General features: G+C 38.2%; 1 protein-coding gene across 1 annotated transcript in view; it reads right to left on the bottom strand.

Annotated features, from left to right (window-relative positions):
* Positions 1-3,327: 3,327 nt before the first annotated feature.
* Positions 3,328-25,199, bottom strand: part of COL12A1 (collagen type XII alpha 1 chain) — a 107,453-nt gene continuing 85,581 nt past the window's right edge. Inside the window, exons 56-66 of the mRNA XM_026079032.1 lie at positions 24,840-24,935; positions 22,911-22,964; positions 21,239-21,292; positions 20,004-20,057; positions 19,032-19,103; positions 11,045-11,080; positions 10,874-10,940; positions 9,043-9,231; positions 8,030-8,098; positions 6,799-6,969; positions 3,328-4,435 (exon numbers count right to left, since the gene is read on the bottom strand). Coding sequence (XP_025934817.1) covers positions 4,254-4,435; positions 6,799-6,969; positions 8,030-8,098; positions 9,043-9,231; positions 10,874-10,940; positions 11,045-11,080; positions 19,032-19,103; positions 20,004-20,057; positions 21,239-21,292; positions 22,911-22,964; positions 24,840-24,935 — 1,044 coding nt within the window. The 3' untranslated portion in view covers positions 3,328-4,253. The remainder of the gene's footprint in view (positions 4,436-6,798; positions 6,970-8,029; positions 8,099-9,042; positions 9,232-10,873; positions 10,941-11,044; positions 11,081-19,031; positions 19,104-20,003; positions 20,058-21,238; positions 21,293-22,910; positions 22,965-24,839; positions 24,936-25,199) is intronic.

The following is a 25,199-nucleotide window of genomic DNA, read 5'->3' as shown; positions in this document are numbered from 1 at the left end:
CTGGGTTTGCAGACCTGAAATACAACTGTCTTCATATCAGTATGTTCAATGGGCCATCTAAAGTAAAATGCTACAAAAATATTCATTTTTATTTTCAAAAGCTGACATGAAAATAATTAATGTTGCCATGTTTTCCCAAAAGGTGGTGTACTGTGTCATTTTTAACTTTGATCTGAGTTGCAGTCAAAAAATCTCAATACATTATTTTGCTTCATAAATGCAGGGAACAACCTCAAAGACTATGTGACTCCTTGAATGGGTTCTCCAGGGTGTATTACTGGGTGGTCACAGTGGATTATTTTGGAAACTTGCTAATGTGATTTACTGCCTTTAGGATCTATATAGATCCACCAGTAATATCACTAATATACCAATTTTTTTCTTCATAAAGGGCCTTCATGGGAACAAAGAGCAATTGTTAATGCTGTTGGTTGAAACTCTTTTTTCTAATAAAATCAATCAATGTCGCTTTGTATTTTTCTTTTATAAGCATCTCTTTGTGCAGTCAGTTCTAGGGCATTCAAACCCAGAACCACAACAGAAAAAAATGAAGGGAAACACTCTTTCAAATGAGGCTCTTTACATAGCTTTCCTTCGCTCCATTTTGCCTATTATTCTCAGAGAGATCTCAACAGTAACACACTACCATAATATTTAGCCTGTGCAAATCAGTAACACTGCCAGGGTATTTGTGCAGTTTTCCTATCCATATTTTCTGGAATGCAAAGAATTTCTCTCTGTGCAAATGTCTGCAGGGCGCAAAGAAAGACTGAAAACATCTTCACTGAGATCCTCCCTGCAATGCTCAGTCCTAATTTTAGACGCGCAGCAGTCCTCTCCCATTTGCTTGTTCATATCCACAGTTTTTGCCAAAAGGAGAGAAAACGTATATACAATTAGAAGTGAGCTTTTAAACAATTTCCTTCTTTAAAATTGTCAAACTCTGTAAACTGCTCACTTGTGCATGAGATATTCAGGAACTCAAACTTGTTTGCATTTGCTTTGCATCTGTATTTCTCCAGGACTTGCTTGGCTTTGCTTCACCACAGCTTTCCCAGAAGTGTCATCAATACGCCCCCCCCCGAGAGTTATTACCCCCTGAGAGTTCTTGGAACTGAGTTATTCTTCCTTGTTGGCCTCCATCAGTAAACACTCATTTACATGCTGTCCAAGTACACTTCAAGTAATTTCTCCAGATTTTGGATGAGCCAGTGAAAGTCCTTTTTATTCCAAAATGGACTGCCAGCAGAAGGATGCCTCAATCAAGCGTTATGGTACAGATGAAAGAAATTTTAAGCACCTTTGGGGGTGTTTTTTCTGAAATCCAAATGCTTATCTCAAGTTAGGATATTGTCCTGATTCATACTTCTACTTAAAATTCTGTACCTTCAGGAAGGACAGATCCTAGATCTGATATCCATCCTATAGATCTGTAAGCAGAATTTTGTCATTAAAAATGCACTGGCTACCAATAGGCTGAGCTTTGTTGAATGTTTAAATATTTCAGGTCCTCTGATAATCAAATAACGGCACCTCTATTAAGACTTACATCAGTAAAGAATGTTAAGATTACAAGGTGCAGTTGGCAGGCATTGGGTATATTTTGCAAAGAATTAGAAAAATTATTTAAACTATMTGTGCTTTAAATAAGGTATTCTCTCTGTAAAACTTTCTGTTTGGAAGACAGAAAGGAATCCTTTTATGAAGATATGGGCATCTGGTTTACCTTGTCCTAGGGAGACACTTAATGCCAGAAACAGACAGATGGGGGATCAGTGCAAGATGTCTTTATTTTTAAATACAGGTCAGAGAAACATTTTAATCATGCCTCCAAATTCCTACCAGCCATTTTCTGCCAGACACATGCATTTCTTTATTGCATACCAAGTTGCAGGACATATTTTTGATGCATAACTCTCTGCAACTAGAAGAAAACATAAAGAAACAATGCCTTTTGATTTTCCTTTAAATGTTCCTCTGTTCAGCCCAGAATTATTCTCTTACAGTCTAAAAGACATATGGGTGCAATAACTAGCACTCTTTGAAATGCCATTTGTTTGGCTTTCATTTCACTGGTAACCAGTTAGACAAACTGTGATGTTATATAATCTCCACTTGTGGACATTAAAATTCACCATATAGTCTCCAGTGCAGAGAAAGGAGCATGCAGTGGTCAGGAAGCCAGCCTGCACATCCAGCTTCGCTTCTGTGACAGATGTCTTGTATGATCTTGAGAAATGCCGTGGCAGCTTCTGCACTGACTTCAGAAGGGTTTGCTCCAGGTCCTATGGTAACAGCCACTTCTGTTTCAAAGACAGGCCTCTGAGACACCATGGTTAGGAAGGGTCATGGGAATCACCACCAGTCCACTCCTCCTCATTTGGCAAGTGATTCTTCTGGTCCATTGATGCTCTTCCACTCCTGTTGTTTTCCAGTTTACCCTTGTTGCCCTCTCTGGATATAGCTACACTACAGGTATTAGTGTGATCAAAGCTTGGGCACATACAGATAAGCTACTATGCAGRTAGCCAGCTCATGTAGAATTAGCAGGATGGTACCCCTGAAGAAGCTCAGCAAACACCAGACACCCAAGTACTTTACTCAAGCAAGCCACTTTCCAGYACTGAACTCAGTACTGTCATGGCCACAGTGGTGCCCAGAGACAGGCCAAGAGGCAGTGGGCAAACTGAAACACAGGAAGGTCTGTCTGAACATAAGGGAAAACTTCTTTACTCTGAGGGTGACTGAGCACTGAAACAGGTTGCCCAGAGAGGTTGTGGAGTCTCCCTCCTTGGAGATATTCAAAAGCCATCTAGATACGATCCTGGGCAACGTGCTCTAGGTGACCCTGCTTGAGCAGGGGGGTTGGACTTAGATGATCTGCAGAGGTGCCTTTCAACCTCAACCAATCCGTGAGGAGGAATTAGAAGTTTGCATGGCTTTTGCTACATGATGTAGTCTGAATAGTTCCTGAAGTGAAAAAAGTCTCTCCTGCTGCTACAGCCATCCACCAGAAACCCAACAAAAGACAGCAACTGGAGCTCAGAGCCTCTCTGATTTTCTTCGCCAAACACCTTGCAGACTGAATGTTGTCAGGAGTCATATCCATATCTCAGAAAGTGGAAATCTCTTCTGCTTTCATCCACCCACATCTAGACACCACAGCCCAAATACCTATTTTAACACTATTCCCATCCTAGATGATTTTGATATTTGACATTTCTGAAAGACTGAATAAAGAAAACTAATAGTATACACACACATCATGATGAGCACTTTAGAGATAGGAAGCCTCATAGTACCTTTCAAGAAATGAACAGACACACATAAATTTTCAGTAGTTTTATTGAAAAATGCCTCTTTCATTTCAGAAATAAATAATATAAGGCAGTGAAATTCACAATTTGCAGTTACAATATAAAAGCAGCAATTCTATATCCATTGTCTTGCAAACAATTTCCAACTGCTTTTGATAACTAAGAAACATTGTATTCTGAAAAAAAAAAATCCATACTAAATATACAACACAAACATGCAATTCCATCTCTGCAGGATTGACTGCAATTTGGCATAAATGTTAATGTGTCTAAAAACAAGGAGATTTAAGGCATTATTAAACTGTATCCAGTTGATACAATGATTTCAGCTACTTCGCTTAAGGTTTGTGGTTGTAAAAGGAGATGTATAAGAGCAGTATATGCTCTGCAAAGTGTAACTAAGAATAGAAGAAAAATGACAATGATACTGGAAGGAGAGGGATTTTTTTGTTTCTTTCTTACTTAACTAGATAATGCAGACCTGTGATCTGACTGAACTGCCAACATGCATTTGAAAAAGAACAAAAATGTAGAGCTAAAGCAAACAGTCCTTAAAAACTTGCAGTAGCTCTGTGGTTATTTTTGTTTTGGTTTTTTTGTTTTCTTTTTTGTTTTTTGTTTGGGGTTTTTTTACATTATTTTAATGAAAATGCAGCACTGGGATAACTGAATGCACATACTAACTTGTAGGCAGCCACTCTAAGCAGAAGTATTTTACAAGCATTTCCAGAGCAGTATGAAATCCCTAGTTACATACATTGCTATTCCCACATAAGCAAGATACTCCTACAAAACAGGGGTGCAAGTCTGATTCGAAAAAAACAGAAAGCTATATTGCAAAAGAAATGATGCACTCTCCCCACATGTATCTGCATATGTAAGTATAGCAAAAACAAAAACCACCAACCAAAAAAACCAAAACAAGATACAGATCTTTTATTGTTTTGTTTTTGCATTTCTTGACAGCGATCTTTTCCAGCGCATGTGTTCAGGGTATTCTGGTGAATGCATTTCAACTCCATAGTCCTCATACTCGTCCTCTCTCCTTTCTGACTCCATAGGTACTATGAAGGGTTCACCTTCAGGCTGATAGGGTCCACTTTCAGGCACGTATGATTCTGGTTGAAAATAGTTGTCCGATTGAACATTATAATTATCACATATCTTTGATTCCACAAATACAATGAAAGTTAGCTTGTCTACATAATGTTAGTCCAATCTTATTTCCACATAATAAATATATAAATTAATAATTCACTGGGTTCTTTTTCAGTTTTGTTCATGAATGGTTTCTGGCAGTAAAATAATAAAAAGGTAAAAAATCATTTTGAATGGCTTTGTATTTATAATATACAAAACATTGCAGAATGAATCTTAATGTATGCAAGGGACTGACTTGTGAAAAAAAATAAAAATAAAAATATTATTTTACAGCTACTTCAGTAAATCCAAATACTGGACTTTATCTTAGACTATGTAATTAATAGAGCACAAGGAGCAGGTAAAATGAACAGGTGGGTTTGGCATTTACTAATTTTCTCTGAGAATGGGAAAATAAGTGTACATGTAACTATCACCAGCGGCAATATACAGTACATATCACTTTCTGGTGCTGTTCCTCGTAACAAACCGAGTTACAGCTGGTGCTTCAGGAACACCAAAAACTACAGCAAAACAGAAAGAAAAAATAATTATAAAACTTTTGTATTTATATCTGCAGTTACAGAATCCAACAAGATTACATATACAAAAAAGGCACATGCCCCAGATCAGATATGTTGGTAACAAGCAACAGACAGGTAGATTTCATAAGTTGTCAAAGATGTTATTTTGGCATGTAGCAAGCAGCAGCAGGCTTTTATGCAGAAGCATCACGTAGAGTTGTTAACAGATTTTAGTGGATACAATCCCATACAAATCATTTACAAGCCACAATTAGTTTACTATTTACATAAGTCATTTCTCGTTTACCAGGTTAAATCTGTCTCTTCTAATGGCATTACCTTTGCTGGTTAGTAGTTTTACAAGCCTCCTTCATCACTGAGGCTTTTGAAGATTTGGGTCTTTTTTTTTTTTAAGAAAGACTGTCTACTTTATTACTGAAATGCAACAGGCTTAATGAATTGACATCACTGTCCTTTATCTCATTCACGAGTCATGTTAGTAAAAGAATCTCCCCATTCTATGAGGCCAGCATGGTTCAAAAACCATATCCGTGGTGAAATATCCATACGGACTCATTTTCTAATAAGCACGTGCGCAAACATCTCAGAAACAGGATTCTCATGTATTCAAACTGTAAGCAGCACTGGTGACTTAGAAAATGTGTTAGCCGAAACCTGAAACAGGTCAAAGATGATGTTAGTCCTTTAAAAGTCAAACTGATTTGCAAAAACATACTTTCATCCAAATAAATACATAACAGTTAAGTCATAGGCATATATTTATATATGTATACATAGCTGCTTACTAGAAAGGAGATCACTGCTGAATCACAGATACAATTTTCTTTCTTTTTCATTTAAATCAGAATTTTGCATGAGATCTGCATAAACACCTGGCTCTTTAACCAGCAGCACTGAGTCTGCACTTGTGTACATATATATATATATTTTTGTTGTTGTTGTTGTTGTTCTTTTCATGGGTACATGCACAATACTCTAACAGGAAACCATATCCAATAGTAGTATCACATACACTAATTTTGAGATGTTGCAATGCATACATATTAATTTGTTAACAATACTGTGGTCCTGCAGGATCCCCATGTAAAATACATTAATGCCTTCTCATTCACAAATTGGTGGCCGCTGTCACCCTTTACACTGATTCCAAAAGGAGCCCAGTTCTGAGCTACTTCACAGAGTGGAAGGCTGATATGACCCAGGGCTAATCAGACTCCAGGCAGTTTAACTCGGTAGAAATTGTAGGACAGTGGTGTTTTTCAGTTGTCTGCACTGTATCATGGAACGGATTTCCTTTGTGGAAAATTTTGATTTCAGGTAACAATTTTATATAAATAATCCTGACATTGCTCAAAAAGAGAGACACAGAAATTGCCAACCACAGCATTCTTTTTATTTTTCAAGAGAAACATGGAGAATTCAACCTTGTTCTGAAGACGATTGGAAAGGGTGGGGAGGGGGGAAAAAAAGAAGAAGAAAACAGTCACTTAAATCCTATGAGCAACGTTATCAACTACTAACCTTCTACATTAAAAAAAAAAAAAAGACTGAAACATTTCGTTACTACTTCCTATTTAAGTTGAACCATATATCACAAGTAAATCTGTATTAAAATCTAAGTGGCTGCTCATACACCTGCAGGTTACAGTGAGGCAGGCCTGCTGCTTGCAACCATTTCGTCCTGATTCAGTATGCCCAGGCAAGCAGGACTGTCTCACGTAAAGCAATTCAACACGAACTGCCACATCTGTGAAGACTACTTAGGGCAAAGAGCGGTTAAGTTGTTGATAACAYACCTGGGAATCCTTGGCCATTGTAAGGGATGCTAGCACACTGGGACGAATCACAATATCCTGGTGGCCCTGGGGGACCTCGGATACCCGCATTTCCAGGACGACCTGGCGGCCCTGGGGGTCCTCGTGATCCTGTGGAGCCTGGTGGGCCAGTTCTAGATTCTCCTTGTGGACCTAATTTTGGAATTGAAAGGTGGGGAAGTTGTTTTCTTTAAGAAGCAGCTTGATAAAATAGCTAACATTACTGCCGTCTAGACTGCACAGTCTAGTCTACGTCTTTGGTGAGAAAACACTTGCACTTTGTTGCTATATGGGGGTCAACGGAAAGAAAAATAAAAGAAAACCAGAAATATGACTCATCATTAGTTGCTTCCCTGTGTGTGGCTTATTTAAGGATTTATTCACAGAAATTGATTTAGTAAGGTCTGAGCCAAGTTAGAAACATCAATGAATTCTGTGGTTTATTTCCACTCAGTGTAAGATACGAAGATCTCAAGGGAAACTATTAGATTAGACAAGCACACTGGATTTCAATTAAAATATAGGAGTACATTAATTCTGCTACTCTGAAGCTCTGGGGTAGATGAGGTAATGTTTTTTTTGGAACAGGTTGTATTATGGTTAGCAGAAATATAAAGCTTCAAGTAACTGGAGCTACAATTTGCTGCAAACATCTTATGTATCCTGTAATGAAAAATCATGTTTAGCCTTGTAAACTAAAAGCAGAAACAAATGATGCAGCTGATTTCTGCCAAGGCATTATTGAACAAAACAGCATGACACAAACTGCAAAAGCAATGGTCAAGTCATCAGACTACCATCTGGTAACTCTGTATCAGGGAATATTTCATAGTTCTGGGACAAAGTGTAATCACAGATATAATTAAAAAATTGAATTGGGTATTCCAAAAGTATCATCTGCTTAAACTTGTGAAAACATCCATTAAATATTTGGCCAATGTATTTTCATGAAATTAATTTTCACACAAGCAAACATGTCAGATAAGTAAATTACAAGATAAAGATAAGTATCTATTAGCCACATCCAAAAATCTTTCTAAATTGCCCATTGTTGCAGAGGTTTCCATTATATTCTAATACATGTCAAAAACATGAAGTGCACAGAGTAATGTATTTTCATTTGCCATAAACAATSTAGTTCCCTATGAAAAAATGGTGCCCTTTTCTTCCACTTTTCTGTAATCTGATTTTAATTAAAACAAGACATATTTACCAGGTGGCCCCGGCAAACCTCGTGGGCCTTGAGATCCAGTCCCTCTTTCACCTTTCTCTCCAGGAATTCCTAGAGAATTAAAAAAAATAGTGAAAACCAAAGGAAGGAAATGGCATCAATAAATATTTCTTCATGCTCTCTCATTGATATTAATATTTAGTTCCAATTATTTAACAGATTAGGGCTGGTCAAACCTTATTTTATACAGATGCCTAAATGTATATTTGAGGAAGTACTTAATTTGGATATAAATAACCTAAAAACAAAGTAGGAAGCAGAAATAATTTAGTGTGAATAAGCTTTCTCAAAACACAGAAAAAGCTTTGAGACAGTTAAACCACCGCAGAACCTTATTACATTAAACAACAAACAGGAAGGTAATTTCAAGCTTACATACTTAAAGTCTGTGCTACAGAGTAGCTGGAATAAGCAGGCACCACATAATAGTTCAGTACAGCTACTTCACGTCATTGCAGTAATCCAGCGTAGCCACAGAATAAATTTACCAACTGGTCAAACCCGGTGTAGAGTCACTTCCCTTTCTCAGAAGAATGCAAAGGGCCAAAGACGGAGTCCTAGTTCTTTTGACTCTTGCTTTTTATTCTTGGTAATGATGCACTTTCTCTCTTAATCAGGTGTCTATTCTGCAAAGAGTTATGTTACTCCAGACAGCTTTTCAAGATGTAGCTGTCTAGAGCCAGAAGAGCTCTGAGAACTTTCTCTTTCCTGGGATATCCTGAGGATGCCTCACACTTCGCTGAGATAGCAGCCAAAACTTTACGCTATCCTGGGTTTCATGAAACATGAGCAAGAGAGAGACAGAGGAAAGCACTATAGACACAAACTGATGTAACTGATCTTTCCTCCAGTACATCAGTGTTCTCCAAGCAATCCAGCAGACCTAGTAGGTATGTGCTTCCTAGTCTGACACAGTAAAGGGATCACACTGCTCCCCTGGCAGCCTCTGAGCTATGTCCACAGGGAAATATATAGCTGCTCTAGGCGTTACTCACCTCTTTCACCAGGTGGTCCTTGGACACCAGGAGGTCCTGGGAACCCTGGTCTTCCTCCAGGTCCAGGTTCTCCTCTTGTCCCAGCAGCTCCTGGGGGACCAGGTGGTCCTGGTGGCCCTGGCTGGTTACGGTTTGAGTAATAATCATTCGGTATTTGATTCAGCATCTGATTGAATCGGCTCATTTGGCCTTGAAAAGAAAAGAAAATGCTTCAGTAAAAACATATGAAAAACTTTTATTGGAGTGGGAAGGAATAAAGATGTATCCCTTTTCATTTAGTCCTCTCCTTGTTCTGTCCAAATAATTAGCGGTGAATCAGTACAGATGAATTAGGGTGAATTAAGATGAATGTCTAATAAGAAGGCTGAAAATAAATGGAAAAAGGGTAAAGGGGAATTCTGGAAGCAGACAACATTATCAAAAAATTAACATTAAAGCAGTTAAAGTCAGAAAATAAGTACTTGTTTACAACATTCTTGCTCTCAAAGCTCTAGTTAAAGGTTGTCTCTCACTCTGAGGAACAGAAAGGACTTGTTACACTTCAAACAGTGAAGAGGACCACATTTCTGTGTACTCTTGGAGCTCAGAAGTTACAAGGAATACAGGATAAATTAGTCCTGTGTAGTGCAGCCAGCACACAGTCTATGAACTATGCAGGATGCATATAGGCTTGTGCTGGCATTCTGTACATAGGTGAATTTCATTTCCACAGCAAGGTGTCTTTGATAGAGAGCAACAGCATTGTGTAGCTTGGCAGAAAAGAGCCCTTAATTGTGGAGGGTGGGGAGCACATCTAGCCCTTCCTGATCAGTGCAATGTGCAAATCATAGCCTAAACTCTGAAGAGATGAGCTGAATATGAAAAAAATACATGGTTGATCAAAAAAGAGAAGCCAAGTGACCTCAGATAACGTATCCCTATTCGTAAGCCAGTACACATTCATGATTGCGCTTTTCTTCCTGTGTGCTGGCTAATGAATTAGGCATGCTTTAAAACCAGCCACTGCAGATATTCTAAAGGACATACTGTCCTCCCCACCTGCGCACACTCACTCAGTGGTCCAAAAGGTATTTCTGTTTACCACAAAAAAACAAAGAATCAAGATCTAACCAGCACTTGCCCTTACTACAGAGATAGTATTATTTTTTCGGAACAATTTATGGGCACATTTGGCTCTGTCTTCCTTGGCAGGACTGCTGATAACAAAAGCACTGCCTCAGGGACAGAAAGAGCCTCTGCAGAGAAAATTTTCATGGGATGCAGAGCTGCACTCTGTAACTACCCCCTGTGTGGCAGCAGAGGATTGAAATTTAATTTGGAGTCCTTATCTAAAGTAATTTCATTTTCATTTGCATACCACAGCTGATTCTGTGCACACTGTTTACCCAAAGATCATCTGTCATTTCTCATTAGTAAAGCATCTGCAGCGCGCATCCTTTTTCTTGCGGATTCCCTCCTCCTGAAGATAAGACATAATTAATGAGAAAATATATCCTAATTTGATGACACAAATAAGGTGAGCTTAGACCAGACGGACAACATGAAAATCACCTGTCTTGCAGTGGGTATTGGACTCATCTGAATATTTCCAAAGTTCACAGCTAGCCATGGCCATTCATGGTCAAGCTAGCAATTTGGATCTGGCAATGATCTCGCGCTGGATTCTTTTCCCCATTAAGTCAGTGGCACTGGACAACTACAACATCACTCAAGGGCTTGTTATGCTTTGTGGCTGATATCCTTCATCTTAAATTYAAACTGTTCCTTTCTCTTTTAACAAGCACACTAGTAAATTAGGGGTATGAAGCACAAAGAAAGCAAGACTGTTTACCATTTATCAACTGTTCACAGACTTGTCTTGCAACTGCTCGCATCATGTTCTGAGAAGCAATGTCTCCCTAAATAATCAAAACAAATGTTTTATTAGCAAGTGTCTGTGCTTTTAAAGAGACAGTATTTTATTAAAAAGATATGAGAGAAACTGATTTTAAAGCAGACTTACTCTGTCACCTTTTTCTCCCTTCATTCCAGGTGAACCCTAAAATAAATATATTCCCACTATTAGTTCATTTATCAAAATATACAGCAGCATATTTGCTCAGGAACACAGACACAGAGGGATCAAAAAAGAAATAGTGCTATGGGGATAAAGAAACACACRCACACAGAAAATACTCTAAATCTTATACTTCAGAGCTGTTGCTTAGCAGAATTACATACAAATGGATGAAGAACTCTACCAGGTACCTAAGGCACCTTCTAGACAGAGCTTTCTCTACTGGAAATTAGGTAAAACAGACATTTAAGCATAATATACAGATGCAAAATTGTGCCACAGATCTTTTTTTCCTTTGTTTAACAAAAAAAGTGCTTTACAGATCACTTAATAAATTAAATTACGTCCATTAATGGTTGGGAACTCTTCACTAAATAATGCATAGTTTTTGGCCCGAAAAGTGCATTCATCAGAAAAATGCATCTCCAGGTTGGAACAGACTCTCAGGACAAAAAGGCCTAAATATTCTAGGGGTCAGGACAGTCCTGGAATATAGGAGATGCAGGCTTTAGTCTTTGTGCTGCCCAGTTCACAGCACAGGGAGACACTTGCTTTTGACACCAAAAGTAAAGTTTTTCACCATTCTTCACCACACTAAACAGTCAGTCCCTCTCTGGTCTAATTAATATTTAACTTTTCGGACAGGTCAGAAAAGCTGGAGCTAGACTGATCTGACAGCCCAATGGTCAGAGCATTTACATGAGACGCAAGACCCTACTCCAAATCAGGCAAAACAGTGACTTCCACCAGGCTTCCCACCTGCCAAAAGTTTAGTATTGGAACATCACATCATTAATTATTTTGGGTGTCCCAAATATTTTCTAATGCAAACTTTTAAAAATATTTTTACAGAATTTTCATGAGGACAAGGTAAACATTACCATTTTATGCCAGCTTTTGAAATTTGTAAACTTGTTTTCCTGACACACTCTAGTTATCCAGGCTAGACCAGATTATTTTCCTGCAAAGTCTATCATTTTTAGATAACACATTCACTGTGATAGCCATACTGATCAAATTTAATCAAATAAGAAATATTCCTCTGATTCTGCTTAATCGTTCTGTACTTTCCTAGATCAGTTACATGCCTGTTTTTCTCCAAACTTTCTGGAGTAAGCTTATATTCTCAACAATGTAATTTTAAATTCATCAACAGCGAGCAACATCATTTAAGAGCAACATCTCTTACTTATCACTCTCATTGGCTGACTCTTGTTATTACCTATCTGTCTAAAGGATATACAAAATGATCAAAATAAAATGTAGAAGATTCTATGAAACACTAAAGAAAAGATTGCCACATAATTCTGAATAAATGACATTCTTGTTTTTATCATGTTCCTCATTCTTCATTCTTGTCTTATATTAAGTGTTTTTCAGCAATGCTCTGACAGAACTGCTTATTTTGTGGAAATTCGGTAACAAAACAACTGAAGGATTCTGTTATTCTACCCTACATATAGGTCTGAGACCTGCAATTTTAGAAAGCTTTTCGACTCCTTCAAGAGGACAGAGATCTTCCTTGAATTTTACATTTCAGAGGCTAAAGAAAGTGCCAGAAGAGACTGGACATGCAGCCATTTTTTGTGCATGATCAAACACACTGGCAGATGGTGAAGAAAGGGATCTCAAGAGCAAACTCAAATTAGGGCCAAAGAAGCTGAGATATTTTGACACTGGGAGCACACTAGAAATTTGACGGCTGTATTTCTAGCATCACACTTCTGTAAATGGTGAAGCTTCTGTGTTTTACAGCATCTTTTGTGTGAATTATATGTGACTTTAATTTTAAGCCTTAGCCCAACTCATCATTAAAGAAGATAAGCTAGGAAGAAAAGTAGATGTATAGCAAGGGTAGCTGTCTCCTTGAACCCACAAGAAAGAAACAGGCTGTGCTAAGGAAAAAAGTGCTATGCACAGATGCCACGTAAGACAGAGAAAGATGCTTTTAAGTTCTTATTCTCTTTATAATGACAGCTTCCCTGCTAATTCTCAAACATTTCTAGTCTTACAGTAGTCTCATATTAACCTCAGTTTGAGCTGTTTTATAATTATTAACATTTGTCAAAAGCTAACTTTTGTGTAACAGCATTTTCAATTTGCCTTTGAATATTCTAGTGGTTGTTATGTTTTTTTTTGGTTTTTGAGAATACTATATAAGAGGCCAACCAAAAGGACTAACTCTCAGTTATAAAAAATGTATGTCTTTATTGTTGGAAAAGCATAAGATACTATAAAGATTTTTTTAAATGCTGAACTTGAGATACGCACAAATAATTTACTCTGCAAACAAATTTTTGTGTGCACCTCCTACACAATGTTTTGAGACTTTAGCCTTATGTTTGCATTCCACTGTTAGCAAAGAAAAGTGCCAAGATAGAATAAACCATATTTTCCTAGGAAAATATAATGATGATGCTTGAATTGGTGTATTTTTAAAGATTTTCAAAATAGACAACAATGATCTCCGAAGGATGTTTGTAGTTTGCTTTGGTCTGTTTGACACAATTTTGGCCACAGTAAAAATTGCAGATGCCCATTTAAAATAAGCAGAAAATCAGATACATCGTCATTTGTTTTAGTTGTTAGGTCACTCTTTGAAAAATCTAAAAATCTGCAGTGTTTTAAACCTATTCTTTTAGCTTTGACATCAAAGATGAAAAGGAAGGAAAAAAACTGCATTTGCTGCAAGAGATGTTTAGGAAGTTGTCATGAATAGCCCTTGCAGTGCTCTTGAATCCTCACTGTTGCAAATGCCACATATATGTGCCAAATTTCAGGGTAATATAAACAAAACTTTGGCTTAAACTAGGGCCAGTGTGAGTTTTACAGATGACCTTCAGTGGAAGCAGAGTTAGGCCACAGCTGAGTCCTTCTAAAAATCTATTCTAAATTCATCTGCTATAATGTGTCCAAAGAGCACAGGAGTTTTGTCATTTGAGCAAAAAGAGGATAGTACAAGTTCAAATACATTTTCACTTGTAGCCTGAATTACAGTTTGAATGTATGGCACATTTCCAAGTTGAAAGACCAGTTCAGTCATCTGCTGCTCTGCACGGCTCTCCACATAGTTACACATACATCCTAAGTATTACCACTTTTTAATTCTCAATATCTCTTTAAGGAGCCTGTTTATCGCCATTAACAAAGCAAATGCTAAGTGTGGGCTGCAGCTGTTTTTCATAACATTCTTACAGTACCCACAAATAATTTCAACAACTCAAGACAACAAATCATTCCACTGAGGTCACAGTAGAACTGGATACAAATTGAATGCAGCAGCACTGTTTCACAAACTCCATCAAGGTTTTGGGCAAACCARTTCCCATGGGATATGTCTCAGGGTGCGAACTTAGTACGCTGAGCTTCTCAGCAGTAGCAATGCATACACCTTCCCATGACACTCCACGGAAAATACAAGGCAGCTCATCCATCAATGAGTTAGTACTTGGCACATGGCTTATTTGCACTGCAGCCTCCTGCATGACAGCTTGTTCATGTGAAATTAATTGTACAGACTCAAATGAAAGATCCAGAATGGCCACACTGATACAGCGTATGCGCCCCTAGAATAAATTATACCACTAATTTGCAAAATATTAGCCACTTACTAATAYGCACACAATATACCTATGAAGAATCAAAAGTCTATTGCCCATCAAACTGATGAATATTCTCTCCCTTCTCCCTTGCACCCTTTCGCCTGCATCTTTTCTTACTCTGTGAACTCCACAGGGAAAAGGTCTGTCTTTCAGTTCTAGCCTAGCACAGCCAAGTGCTGAAACAGAATAGGGACTTGTAAATGCCATAGCAACATAAATAAACTGTAATGATTAAAACGATCAGAAAAACACTTATGACATTAGTATCTGTCARTCTTTAATAACTAACACAATGGGAAATGCTGATGTACCAAAGCTCTAAAAGGGATGTAATTTGACTCTCAATTCAACAGACATTAAAGTCTCAGTCATAAACTATCACATCTCTCTAAAATACCCACAAGATAGTATTCAGTTTCTTTACTCTCACTAGTCTGTAACATGAAAATCTGGGAAAACATCATTAACAAATGATTTGTCAATGATTATGCTTCTCTTTTTCTTTGCAACTTGGCAATTTTTGCCATTCTCTGAAAGCATATTTATTTGAAATTATCTGCTAAGTACATAGTTATTATAACTGCTCATTTTTTGCAAGGCTTTCGTAGTACAACCTTGTGTTGTTTTGAATGGAAATAAATCATATGCTACATCTCTTGTTTCTTCACTAGATAAGCGTAAGCATTAGAAATCAGATTATTAGTACATATACAAATCAAAATCTCATTTCTGGTTTACTCTGCTGGCAATATTCTAATATTTACTTAAAACGTCCTGTTCCGATGATTTCATTTGCTTGAGCGTTCACACAAGGTAGCTGTACACAGAAGAGAAAAAAACAGAAGCAAACTCAAAATGTTCCAGTCCTATATACTATTTCTGGAAATATTTTTGCTGACCGGTCCAGAAAAGCTCTTGAGGATGATTTCAGCCAAAAGCCATGCTGGTCAGACAGGAAGCTGCTCTAGCAACAAGGCACAACATTGCCCCAAAGTGCTGCCAGCAGAGGTCCCTCAGCTAGAAGAATGCAAAGGCCATTCATTAATTATGAGCTATACACAGTCAACTTTTACAATTCACTGAAATCAAATAAGCCTCATTCTCCCATTTGTTACCTTGCAAAGATGCACTGATTTAGCCTTGTGACTGGAAATGCAGGGGCTGTTCTTAATTAATTTTAAAACTTAAAGATTAGAGACCGACTGGCTATGTTAATGACAGAGTTTGTTTTCCATCTGAATGTTTTAGAACTGTGATTTCCAAAAAATAATTACAACTGCAATTACTGAGTTGTTATTTGCATCTTCCTCCCACTTGGTTACATTCYACTTAAATTTCACTTTATTTTCTTTTAATAGACAAAAACGTGCAATTTAGCCAACTGCCAGCATTTTGAGAAGCAGCAGCTGCTGCTGAAATTCTAGTTTGTTGACATCCTGTGATGAGGGAGTCACTTGTGGTCAGTGTGAGGAAATGCTAGTTTTTGCTGCATGTGGGATTTTTCTGAGCTGTGGGATGAAGTCTGGAGCTGTAGCAAGGTTCTGCAGCTGAAGGAGGACAAAACAAAAGAAGGTTTTGCTATTTTTATTTAAAAGGCAACGTCCTTGATTGTTTTCCTCAAAAGAATGTTTGCTATCCATAAGAAACATCAGTTTGCTGCTCCCAAAACACCATCTTTTTGAGACCTTTTTGGAGAGGATCTCTGCATAGACGGATGCAAGATCAGTGAATACCTGCTGACAGAGAAGGGATAATGCTCAAGAACTGCACTTACATCAGAACAGACTTCTCCCTTATGTGTGCAGGATTATGCTCTAAAGGTTTTCACAGTCCTGGAAGCATCAGTCTAATGGCGCTGTATACATAAAACATAAATGTCTTGCACATTTCCTGGGGCCCTTCTAGATCAAGAAAGCCAGACCCTGTTGTCACAGACACCATGTCACAGAGTCCGTTTTATAACAAGACAGCTCCATCTTAAAAGGACTTAGTCTGCCTAACTAACCCATTACCGTTTACACTTTCACACATATAAAACAACAGTACCAGAACTTTTCTTCTCTAATAGTCCAAAATCTTCTATTTCCCAGGGTAAACTTGTTCACAGAAAATGTACATCTGTTTCTTCTTGAGCCAACATCTTCTTTTAGCTTAATGACTCTTTCTAACCTTTGTTGGTTGCTATCCATACTATATTTATGGACAACTATCAAATTCTTTCTCACCCTTTGTTTGACCAAACTAAACAAATGTTGTAGTCTCTTCTAACCTAGACAATCCTTCGTTCTCAATAGATTACTGATTCATTTGTGTTCTCGATGTTTCTTTTCCAGTTATATTATTACTGTACTGAAAACTCTCATAGGTTTCTTTTGGAAGTACCTATGAGCAGATTATAAAGTCAAATTTCCTATTTCCCATGAAAATTCAGTTAACACTTCAGGTAACTACTCTTTCTAATATGAGTCTCACATCACAGTGGAGAAATGTTTACAGCCATGTTAGTGGTGTGGTCTGCCTTAGCTTAGCACATTAATGGTATTTAACACATCAGGAAAGAACTTCAATTGACTGCATTCACTGGGAATGTCTTAGCAACACCAAGGCTTCTCATAATTTGCCGATAACTTTGTGTATCTTTGGCCTGGGATGTAATGTTCCTTGCTTTGCAGGGGTCTATCACCTGACTTGTGCTGTATAGTACTAACACTACAGATTGCTCAAGTAGAAGAAAAATGACAGGATCTAGTCAGAAATTATTTACTTCTATTTACCGGAGGCAATGCAAAGCCTCACTATCTTTCTCCACGGCAGGAAGTTACAAATACTGGCAGGCCTGGACTATGATTCAGGACACTGCAAGTTGCATTTGGCTACTAGGCTGCACCTTTGGCAATACTACCACCGGACACAAAGGAAAGTGTTGAAATTTTGTCCACCAGGAGTCTGATAAAAACATCTGTGCAAGGTACAAGCCAGAATTCCTGCTGGGATATGTTCTAGAAACATAAGAAATGGTAAATACAATGCACAGTGTCACATTACAAGAAAGTGGAATAACTGAAGAGAATTGTGTTTCTAACTCAAAGGAACTCTTAGGATTAGAGTGTAGGAGAACTTACATGCGGTGCTCAGACAGTGGTTGACTGCCTTGCTTTGCAAAAGCTTTGGAACCAGGCTTGAAGCCAAATTTCCTTCTTTTTCACATTAGTTACCTGCAAAAGATCTTTACCACTGCAATGGGGCACCTTATCCAGTACCCCAGGTAAGGGAAAACTCAGATGTACCTGGTACTTCGAAGCACGCTTGGGAACAAACCACAGTGCCCTGTGCCTAGGGAACAAACCACAGCGCCCTGTGCCTGGCACAGCTACATCCATCAGTCATCTGACCTGGCAGGAATATCACATGAGCAATGTCTAAAGGCAGGAAAGCTTCAGTTCCTTCCTAAGAGACCCAATGCCCTCTATTGCAAGGACCAATGGGATTTATAGGCTCACAAGTGCAGGCTGAATTCAGTGCACATATGAGAAAATGATCCAGCTTCCAGGTGCTCCTGGGATCTTACAGCTCATAATCATCAAGCTGCCAGCCTACTGTATATTCCTCCAAACTATCCAGCTGTTGTATGCACAGTGACTTTGAAGTGGGATGGAAAATTCTGGCTGATTTCCAGATGATATGGTACAAAGAATGAATAACTTCCCCTTTCAATTGCTGCCTGCAACCCTGACTCAAACATAATTTCTCAGAGATGCTGTAAAATGAACCAATTTAAATTTCTCCTGAAACAGCTGGTGGGAGGCAGCACCTCCTGCTCTTTCTCCCCATCCAGCATGCACTTTTACTTTAAAGGTCTGAACAGAACCCACAGTCCTCAAATAATTTCAAAATCATATTGTAAAAACTCCAAACATTTGCAAACCAAAAGTGATCATGTAACATTATCAAAGATTTTCCACCTTCAGCAGCATACCACTTTTTTACTACACGTACTCACACACAAATATAAAGACTTTCCAGTCATTTTGCTGACCCAGCTCTTCATGTTTATACAGTGTAGAAATATATATCTTGGCACGTAACAGTGTACAATCTTTTTAGTAGAAACCAGCGACCACAATTTCCAGCCCCAACTATTAAACTGAGCAAAAAGACATGCTGTAAAAATAAAATGGTTTGAAAGAAGCCTTGTGGTCTTAGGTCAGCTCCACTGTATTAACCACTGTCATAACTGTGAGGCAAGTATTTAAAGTGAGGGTAAGTCTTATATTCATCAACAGAGAGAATGTAATTTTAAAATTGATACTATATATGTATCATTATCTTACTGGTGTTCCACGATCTCCTGGCTTCCCTGGTTTTCCACTTGGGCCAGCAACTCCTGGAACTCCCGGGGCACCCTACAGCAGAAAGATGTGTAAAGGGAATTGTGGAGACCCACAACAGCCTAAGTGCAATTGGCTGGTAAGAAACTTGCGGTGGTATTAATGAGTGCAGAGCAATATCGAAAATGCTTCCTATCAGTTTTTTCTTGTTAGATACTTACCATGTTTGAAAACTTTCCTCCAGAAAAAGGAATTTGTTTCTCTGTGGAAACATGTTCTTTTACATAACATCACAATTCTAAAAGCATTTCAGAATCAAAAAATGCAAAGAGTGCCTGTATGTTTTCGGTATGTCTCTTAATGAGGGCTTCCTAAACAAGTATCAGACAGTCAGGCCTTCTCACTTTGTGTAGCAAGTCTGTGATCCACGTAAAAGTTCACAACAGTGAGCCCATAAAATTAATTTTAGTGATTTTAGATAAATGTGAGCAAATAAAAGACCAGCACCTCCTCTAACATGGCCACACATAATACAATGAACTAGATTTTTAAGCAAAAAACTAATCCTCAGAAATTCTTGTCAGGAAACACTTATTTGTATTATTAACAGAGGCTGTTTTGTGCAGACTACAAGTAATAAGGTGCTTGGTTTCCGTAGATCTAGCTATGCATTTAAAGCTAATGACCAGGCAAACTGGTTCTTCTCTTATTTACACTTGCAGRAATCAGCTTAGAAACCACTGGAAGTCAAGTGGATAAAACCAACTGAAAGCAGAATTAAACTCTCCTGATGTTTGTGAATCCAGCTGAATCCACAGCTCTCTGTTCACCTTTTACTGAAAGTTTTTCAGATCCATTTGAGATATTATACAAAGGATCCATTTCATATTTGACAGAAAGTGAAAAGGTCAATTTGGTTCTCTTTTGGCTCACGTCTCCTATTTCATTGTATACCAAAGACAAAATAATATTTACCGCTGGTCCTGGTGGACCTCTTGGACCTGTGGGACCATCTTTTCCTGTGAAACCCTATTCAAAAATGAAAACATGAGTAAAGATTATCCTGTGATTAAAATGGTCCTTAAGATTACATAATTGCCGTACTCCTAATTACTACTAACATCAATTTTTAAAACTATCCCAAAGTAGCTACCATAGCTAATGCWTTCTAATGGGAAGGCTATCTATGTAACAGTGGACTTCAGCAAATTTAGAAGATGTTCAGCTGCTGTTGATTAATTGAAGATGGAGTGAGTCCCTCTCAACACTATCTCGGCAAAGGAATTGTTGTTCTACCTCAGAAGAGGAAGATTGTCCTTATTGCTGTTCTCTCTGCTCACAGATTAGCTGGAATATCTGAGGTTTTTACGTCAACAGATGAAGAACAACAGAACACCTCCCTCTCAGATACACCCGCTACAAGAAGACATGCTGAGAAACTCCATTTCAATAATTTAACACAACCTTCTCAAACAAACATTTGTGGTCACTGATGACCATGCTCCAGTATGYTCTTTGGCAAGTGGATATCACATGGTGTTCTGTCTTCATTTCTGGATATCAAATCCCACTACAGGAAAACTATAAATGCATATATCATCTAATAATTTTGGCTGTCAAGGTAAGTCACTGGTTCAGTCATCTCAAGGATGATATGCCACTGTGAATGTAAAAGGGATATGCCTAGATGACTCCAAATCAGAAGAGGGTGATTTCAACAGCTCCACAATAAAGTATCTGTGAGCACTCCCTTCATTATGAGGACATTTCAGAATCCCTGATCCAAAGAATTGTTAGCTCCAAACAAAGGCTAAGGAGCACACTTGGCCTTCTCAGTAAGAGCACAGATGGATTCTTTAGGGATGTGACATCTCCCAAACATAGAGACCAGTAGAGCTCCAAGGGGTCCCTGCCAGCAGCAACCGCATGTGGAAGACAGCAGGGCTAAGTGGCTCAGCAGAGCCCTGCTCAGCGGGCTTACCACTCTATGTGTGCAGGCATCTGACAACGTAGTCAACAGACTGTGTGGAAACTAGCTGTGACTACCCTATGKCTATCAGGGGAGGCTTCCACCCCAATATTTCCCAGTCCTTCCACTTTTACTGCTCTAGCTTAGATGCTTTCTACAAAGCATTTGAAAACAGAAAGCTATGATAAAGAAAAAAAGCCATTACTTAGTTCTTTAACAAGATAAACTGAGGAAACCTTACCCTTTCACCTGGAGGTCCCATTGGGCCAGGTGGACCAGGTAAACCTGGGGTTCCCTAGAGGGAAGAGAAATGATAAACTGTATCTGAGAGAGAGAAAATATCTCTGTTATGCTCACTCTCCCAGTACAGATGCACACATTTAAATATCCAACTGCCTTCAATGTTGCTTTTTGGCAAAACAAAAATAAAACAGACCTTGGGAGAAACCAGTTATTTCATATACATGATACAACTTTACTTTTTATTTCACCCTCACTTTATTTTTTACTGCAGTTTTCCTCTCCTCTCTTACCAACCCACAATTCAACTTTTTCAATCCTATTACCAGAAAACAGATATATCCTTTTCATTGCTTTTTCAAGTATAGCTTAACTGTCAGCTAATCCTTTAACATCTGGAACTAAAGTCTAGCTGCAGTCATCCATCAGAAAAGAATTTCTGAAGAAACAAAAATTAGAGTCTTGCTTTATTATTCTTTTCCCCCTTTTACACTATTCTTCTTCTATTTTTTAACAATCTGCTGCCATATCTTGCAGATTCTAAATTCTCTGCTTCTGTTCCTTGTAGCTTCTGGGTTAAGATTAAAAGCTAAAATTAAACAGGCTACATTAGAGGACATCCAGGAATGATTTCACTCAGCACCCTGCAGGATCAAGACCACTATTATAGGAATCAGATATTGAACAGTTTTATTATATCATGTCATCCATTTCTTCCCCTTTTCTATTTCACCCCACCATCACTCAAATGCAGCATTGCTTTCTACAGGACATTTCTACTGCCTAAACGTATATTGCTCACAGTTACAAGGGTTAATAAAACAGGTAAAGAATATGAGGCCCCTGGGCCATAACTAACCTCATTTGATATACGAAGCTACATCCACAACACCACTTAAGCAACTGCCATATAATCCTTACATCCCCAATAAAATGAAGGACAATATAGGTAATCGAGGAAGATGAGTTATGTCAGCACATGGGCAAATCAATGACCTTAGATAGTAAACCTATAGTCTACTGATGACACCACCCACCCTTTTCATACACATTTCAAAAAAAAAACCTCTCAAACCTGAAAAACAACTTGTTGGCTGATTATCCAAAAATTCTTAGTTTTTCTCCTCAAAACCTAATCCTACTTTACAATATAGAATCCTTCAAGTAAATGAAATTTATATTGTTTTCTTCTTTCACAAAGCACATAACTAATTGTGGAACTCACTATCCCAAGACAATTTCAGCTCCAAAAGAATGGTTTCAAAAAGTAATTAGGTAACACTGTTAAAAAAGAGTTCAGCAAAGGTTTTGTAACCTCTATTTTAGGAAGACACTAAACCACAGGTGGTCAGAAGTTGAGCCCATCCAGGGGAAGTATCAGTGTACTTTTCCTAATCCAATGTTTTTTTTCCTTGTGTTCATGACTTGCTAGAAGGACATTAGGTCTGACGCAGTACAGCTGTTCTTTCAATCTTTCTCTATTTTGAATTGTTTAGTATTTCCTACATTTCAAATTCCTAAGTGTAAGCTAAACATGTTTCCAAAACTATTGCTCAGGAAGCTATGAAAATAGTCCATGTCTCTTGCTGATGTCAGAGACAGCTGTCTATCAGCTAACCTGTATTAGGAATAGTGCTACATGACATAAGATTCTTATCTAAGAATCAACTTACCGATCGCCCTGGTAGCCCAGGCTGGCCGGCATCACCTTTCATTCCTTGACGCCCCTACAGTGTGCATAAATGATCATTAGGGATTCTGAATTACAGAAGAGAATAGCAAAATAACTAACCCATGTAAATGGACACAAGATAATTACTGCAAAATACCTAAACTAAGGATTCTGTAAACCAACTGTGTATTATGGGATAAACCAAAATATATATATCTCATCAATGAAGTAATAATGATCATTCCACAAGCATTTGCAAATGCAGGAAGACTAGCTGACACTATATTAAAAACAAAACAAGCAGATATTTGGGGGGAAGGGCAGATATTTTGATAAGAAAGTGACACAGCTTTCAGTAAGAGAGACTATAATATAATTTTAATATCTTCATGGGTGAGAAAGCAGGGAAGGTTACATATTTTCTCCTATCGATCCTCATCCTTCTCAACTGGTGAATGGAGCTGCTACATGAAGGAAGAAGGTAAAAGCTTGGTCTTCTTAAGATATCATGGTTTTTCTCTAGCCCACGGTCTAAAAGGCATTACGCATTTCTAGGACACGAAGTGTGAAAGCACACAAAGAAACAATGTACTGCCTTTCGCAACCTGCCTGCATTCCACATATCCTACAGGGCTATAGTTTAAATACACATGAGCTAGGTTTAACAAAACAATACTTATTTTCAGAAGTGGCTTGCTAGATAATCCAGCATTAATAACTGGTAATGACACATGAATAATCTAGCAATTTATAAACACAGCCTCCAAATGTAAACTGTAAATTGATAGGAAAAACAAAATTATATGACTCTAAAGTGACATTATAACTTATTTTTACTAATAATAAGTTCCAAGCAATACGTTGGTTTTATTGGTGCTTTCATTCTTCAAAGGTTTTCAAACAGCATGTGACAAAAATATTTATTATATTCTACATGTATCAAGAATGCATTTAGCATTTCATGCTGTTTGGTGTCTCTAGGCCATTTTGATGAAGTTTTTTCCTCCTGGTATACAACAAAAAATGAAAAGCATCTATAATGGTTAATAAAATCTTTCTACCTTGTCCTTACAAAAGCGGCATACCTAATTTCTACCTTAAAGCACATTTTGTCTTCCATTTTCCAATCAAATTACACAGATTACAGAGTAAGAAGGTGACCCAGTTTCAAATATAAAATGAAACAATGTGCAATGCAACATCAACTCTATTGAATTTTCTTCATAAGCTTTATATTTTATACAAAGAATTCATACAAAAAGCTGTTCATTATGCAACTATTCCTAAAATACAGGAAACAGCAAGATTATACTACTGTTTTTTGGGATGATTATTTATTAAAATACACCTGGATCTAGCAAAACTTCACCAGTATTAATAAAGTTACTTTGGCTTTGAAGACATGTACATTAAATGAGAAGTAGCCTTTACTAAAATATACATGCTGTTGCCAAGAAAGCACCCAAGAAACTCAGGGCTATGTTTGTATGCCTAGACTTAGGCACTCGTTGTCTCTCTGAACTTCCAGCTGCTGATTTAAGCACACAAAATAGACATCAGACACATAAATCTGTGGGAAAGGCTTCAGCCTAGCATTGCGCACTTCATTTTCCTGCACCAGAGTTTGATAGTTTTGAGTCCTAGAGCTTTGAGTCCTAGGAGAGCTACACTCCTAAGAACTATACAGAAAAACTGTAACAGAAAAAATGGTGTAACACAATGTACATCACTTAACACTCACTCCCTGTCCCTTCATAGGCATAGGACAGATGATGTTATTGTACTGAAAGAGACTTGTTTCATGATGTTCCCACATTACAGGGGAAAAGGAGCATTAGGGCAAGGTTGCCAGTCTCTTCCTGAGACCGCTGCCCCCGCGGACAGCTCTGTCTCCGCACACAATGTCACCCACACTCCAATGGCCACTCACCGGTTCTCCTGGGATCGACAGCCCGTTGGGGCCCTGTGGACCTGGTGGACCTTGAGGCCCGGGAGGACCTGTCTCACCACGAGAACCAGGTGGCCCCTTAAAGCAGAAAATAAAACAAGATTTAAAACTACAACCTCTTCTTAGATCTGTAGCTGCAATTTCTTTTGGGTTAGGCACTTTAGGATAAGTCAGCAGCCTGGAGACACACTAACACTTCAAAATAGGCTATATCCTGGAAGCAGTTACTCAAATGCCATATATTTCCACAAGCTAGTCTCTGAGTCAAGTTGGAAGTCACAGACCAATATAAGCTTTCTGGCAGTGCTAACTGGAAGCCTGTCTCCTCTATACTGAAGAAAA

The sequence above is a fragment of the Apteryx rowi genome, unplaced genomic scaffold (assembly GCF_003343035.1).
Source record: "Apteryx rowi isolate R43461 unplaced genomic scaffold, aptRow1 scaffold_490, whole genome shotgun sequence".
Taxonomy (NCBI): domain Eukaryota; kingdom Metazoa; phylum Chordata; class Aves; order Apterygiformes; family Apterygidae; genus Apteryx; species Apteryx rowi.
This window is presented reverse-complemented; position numbering and strand designations above follow the sequence as displayed.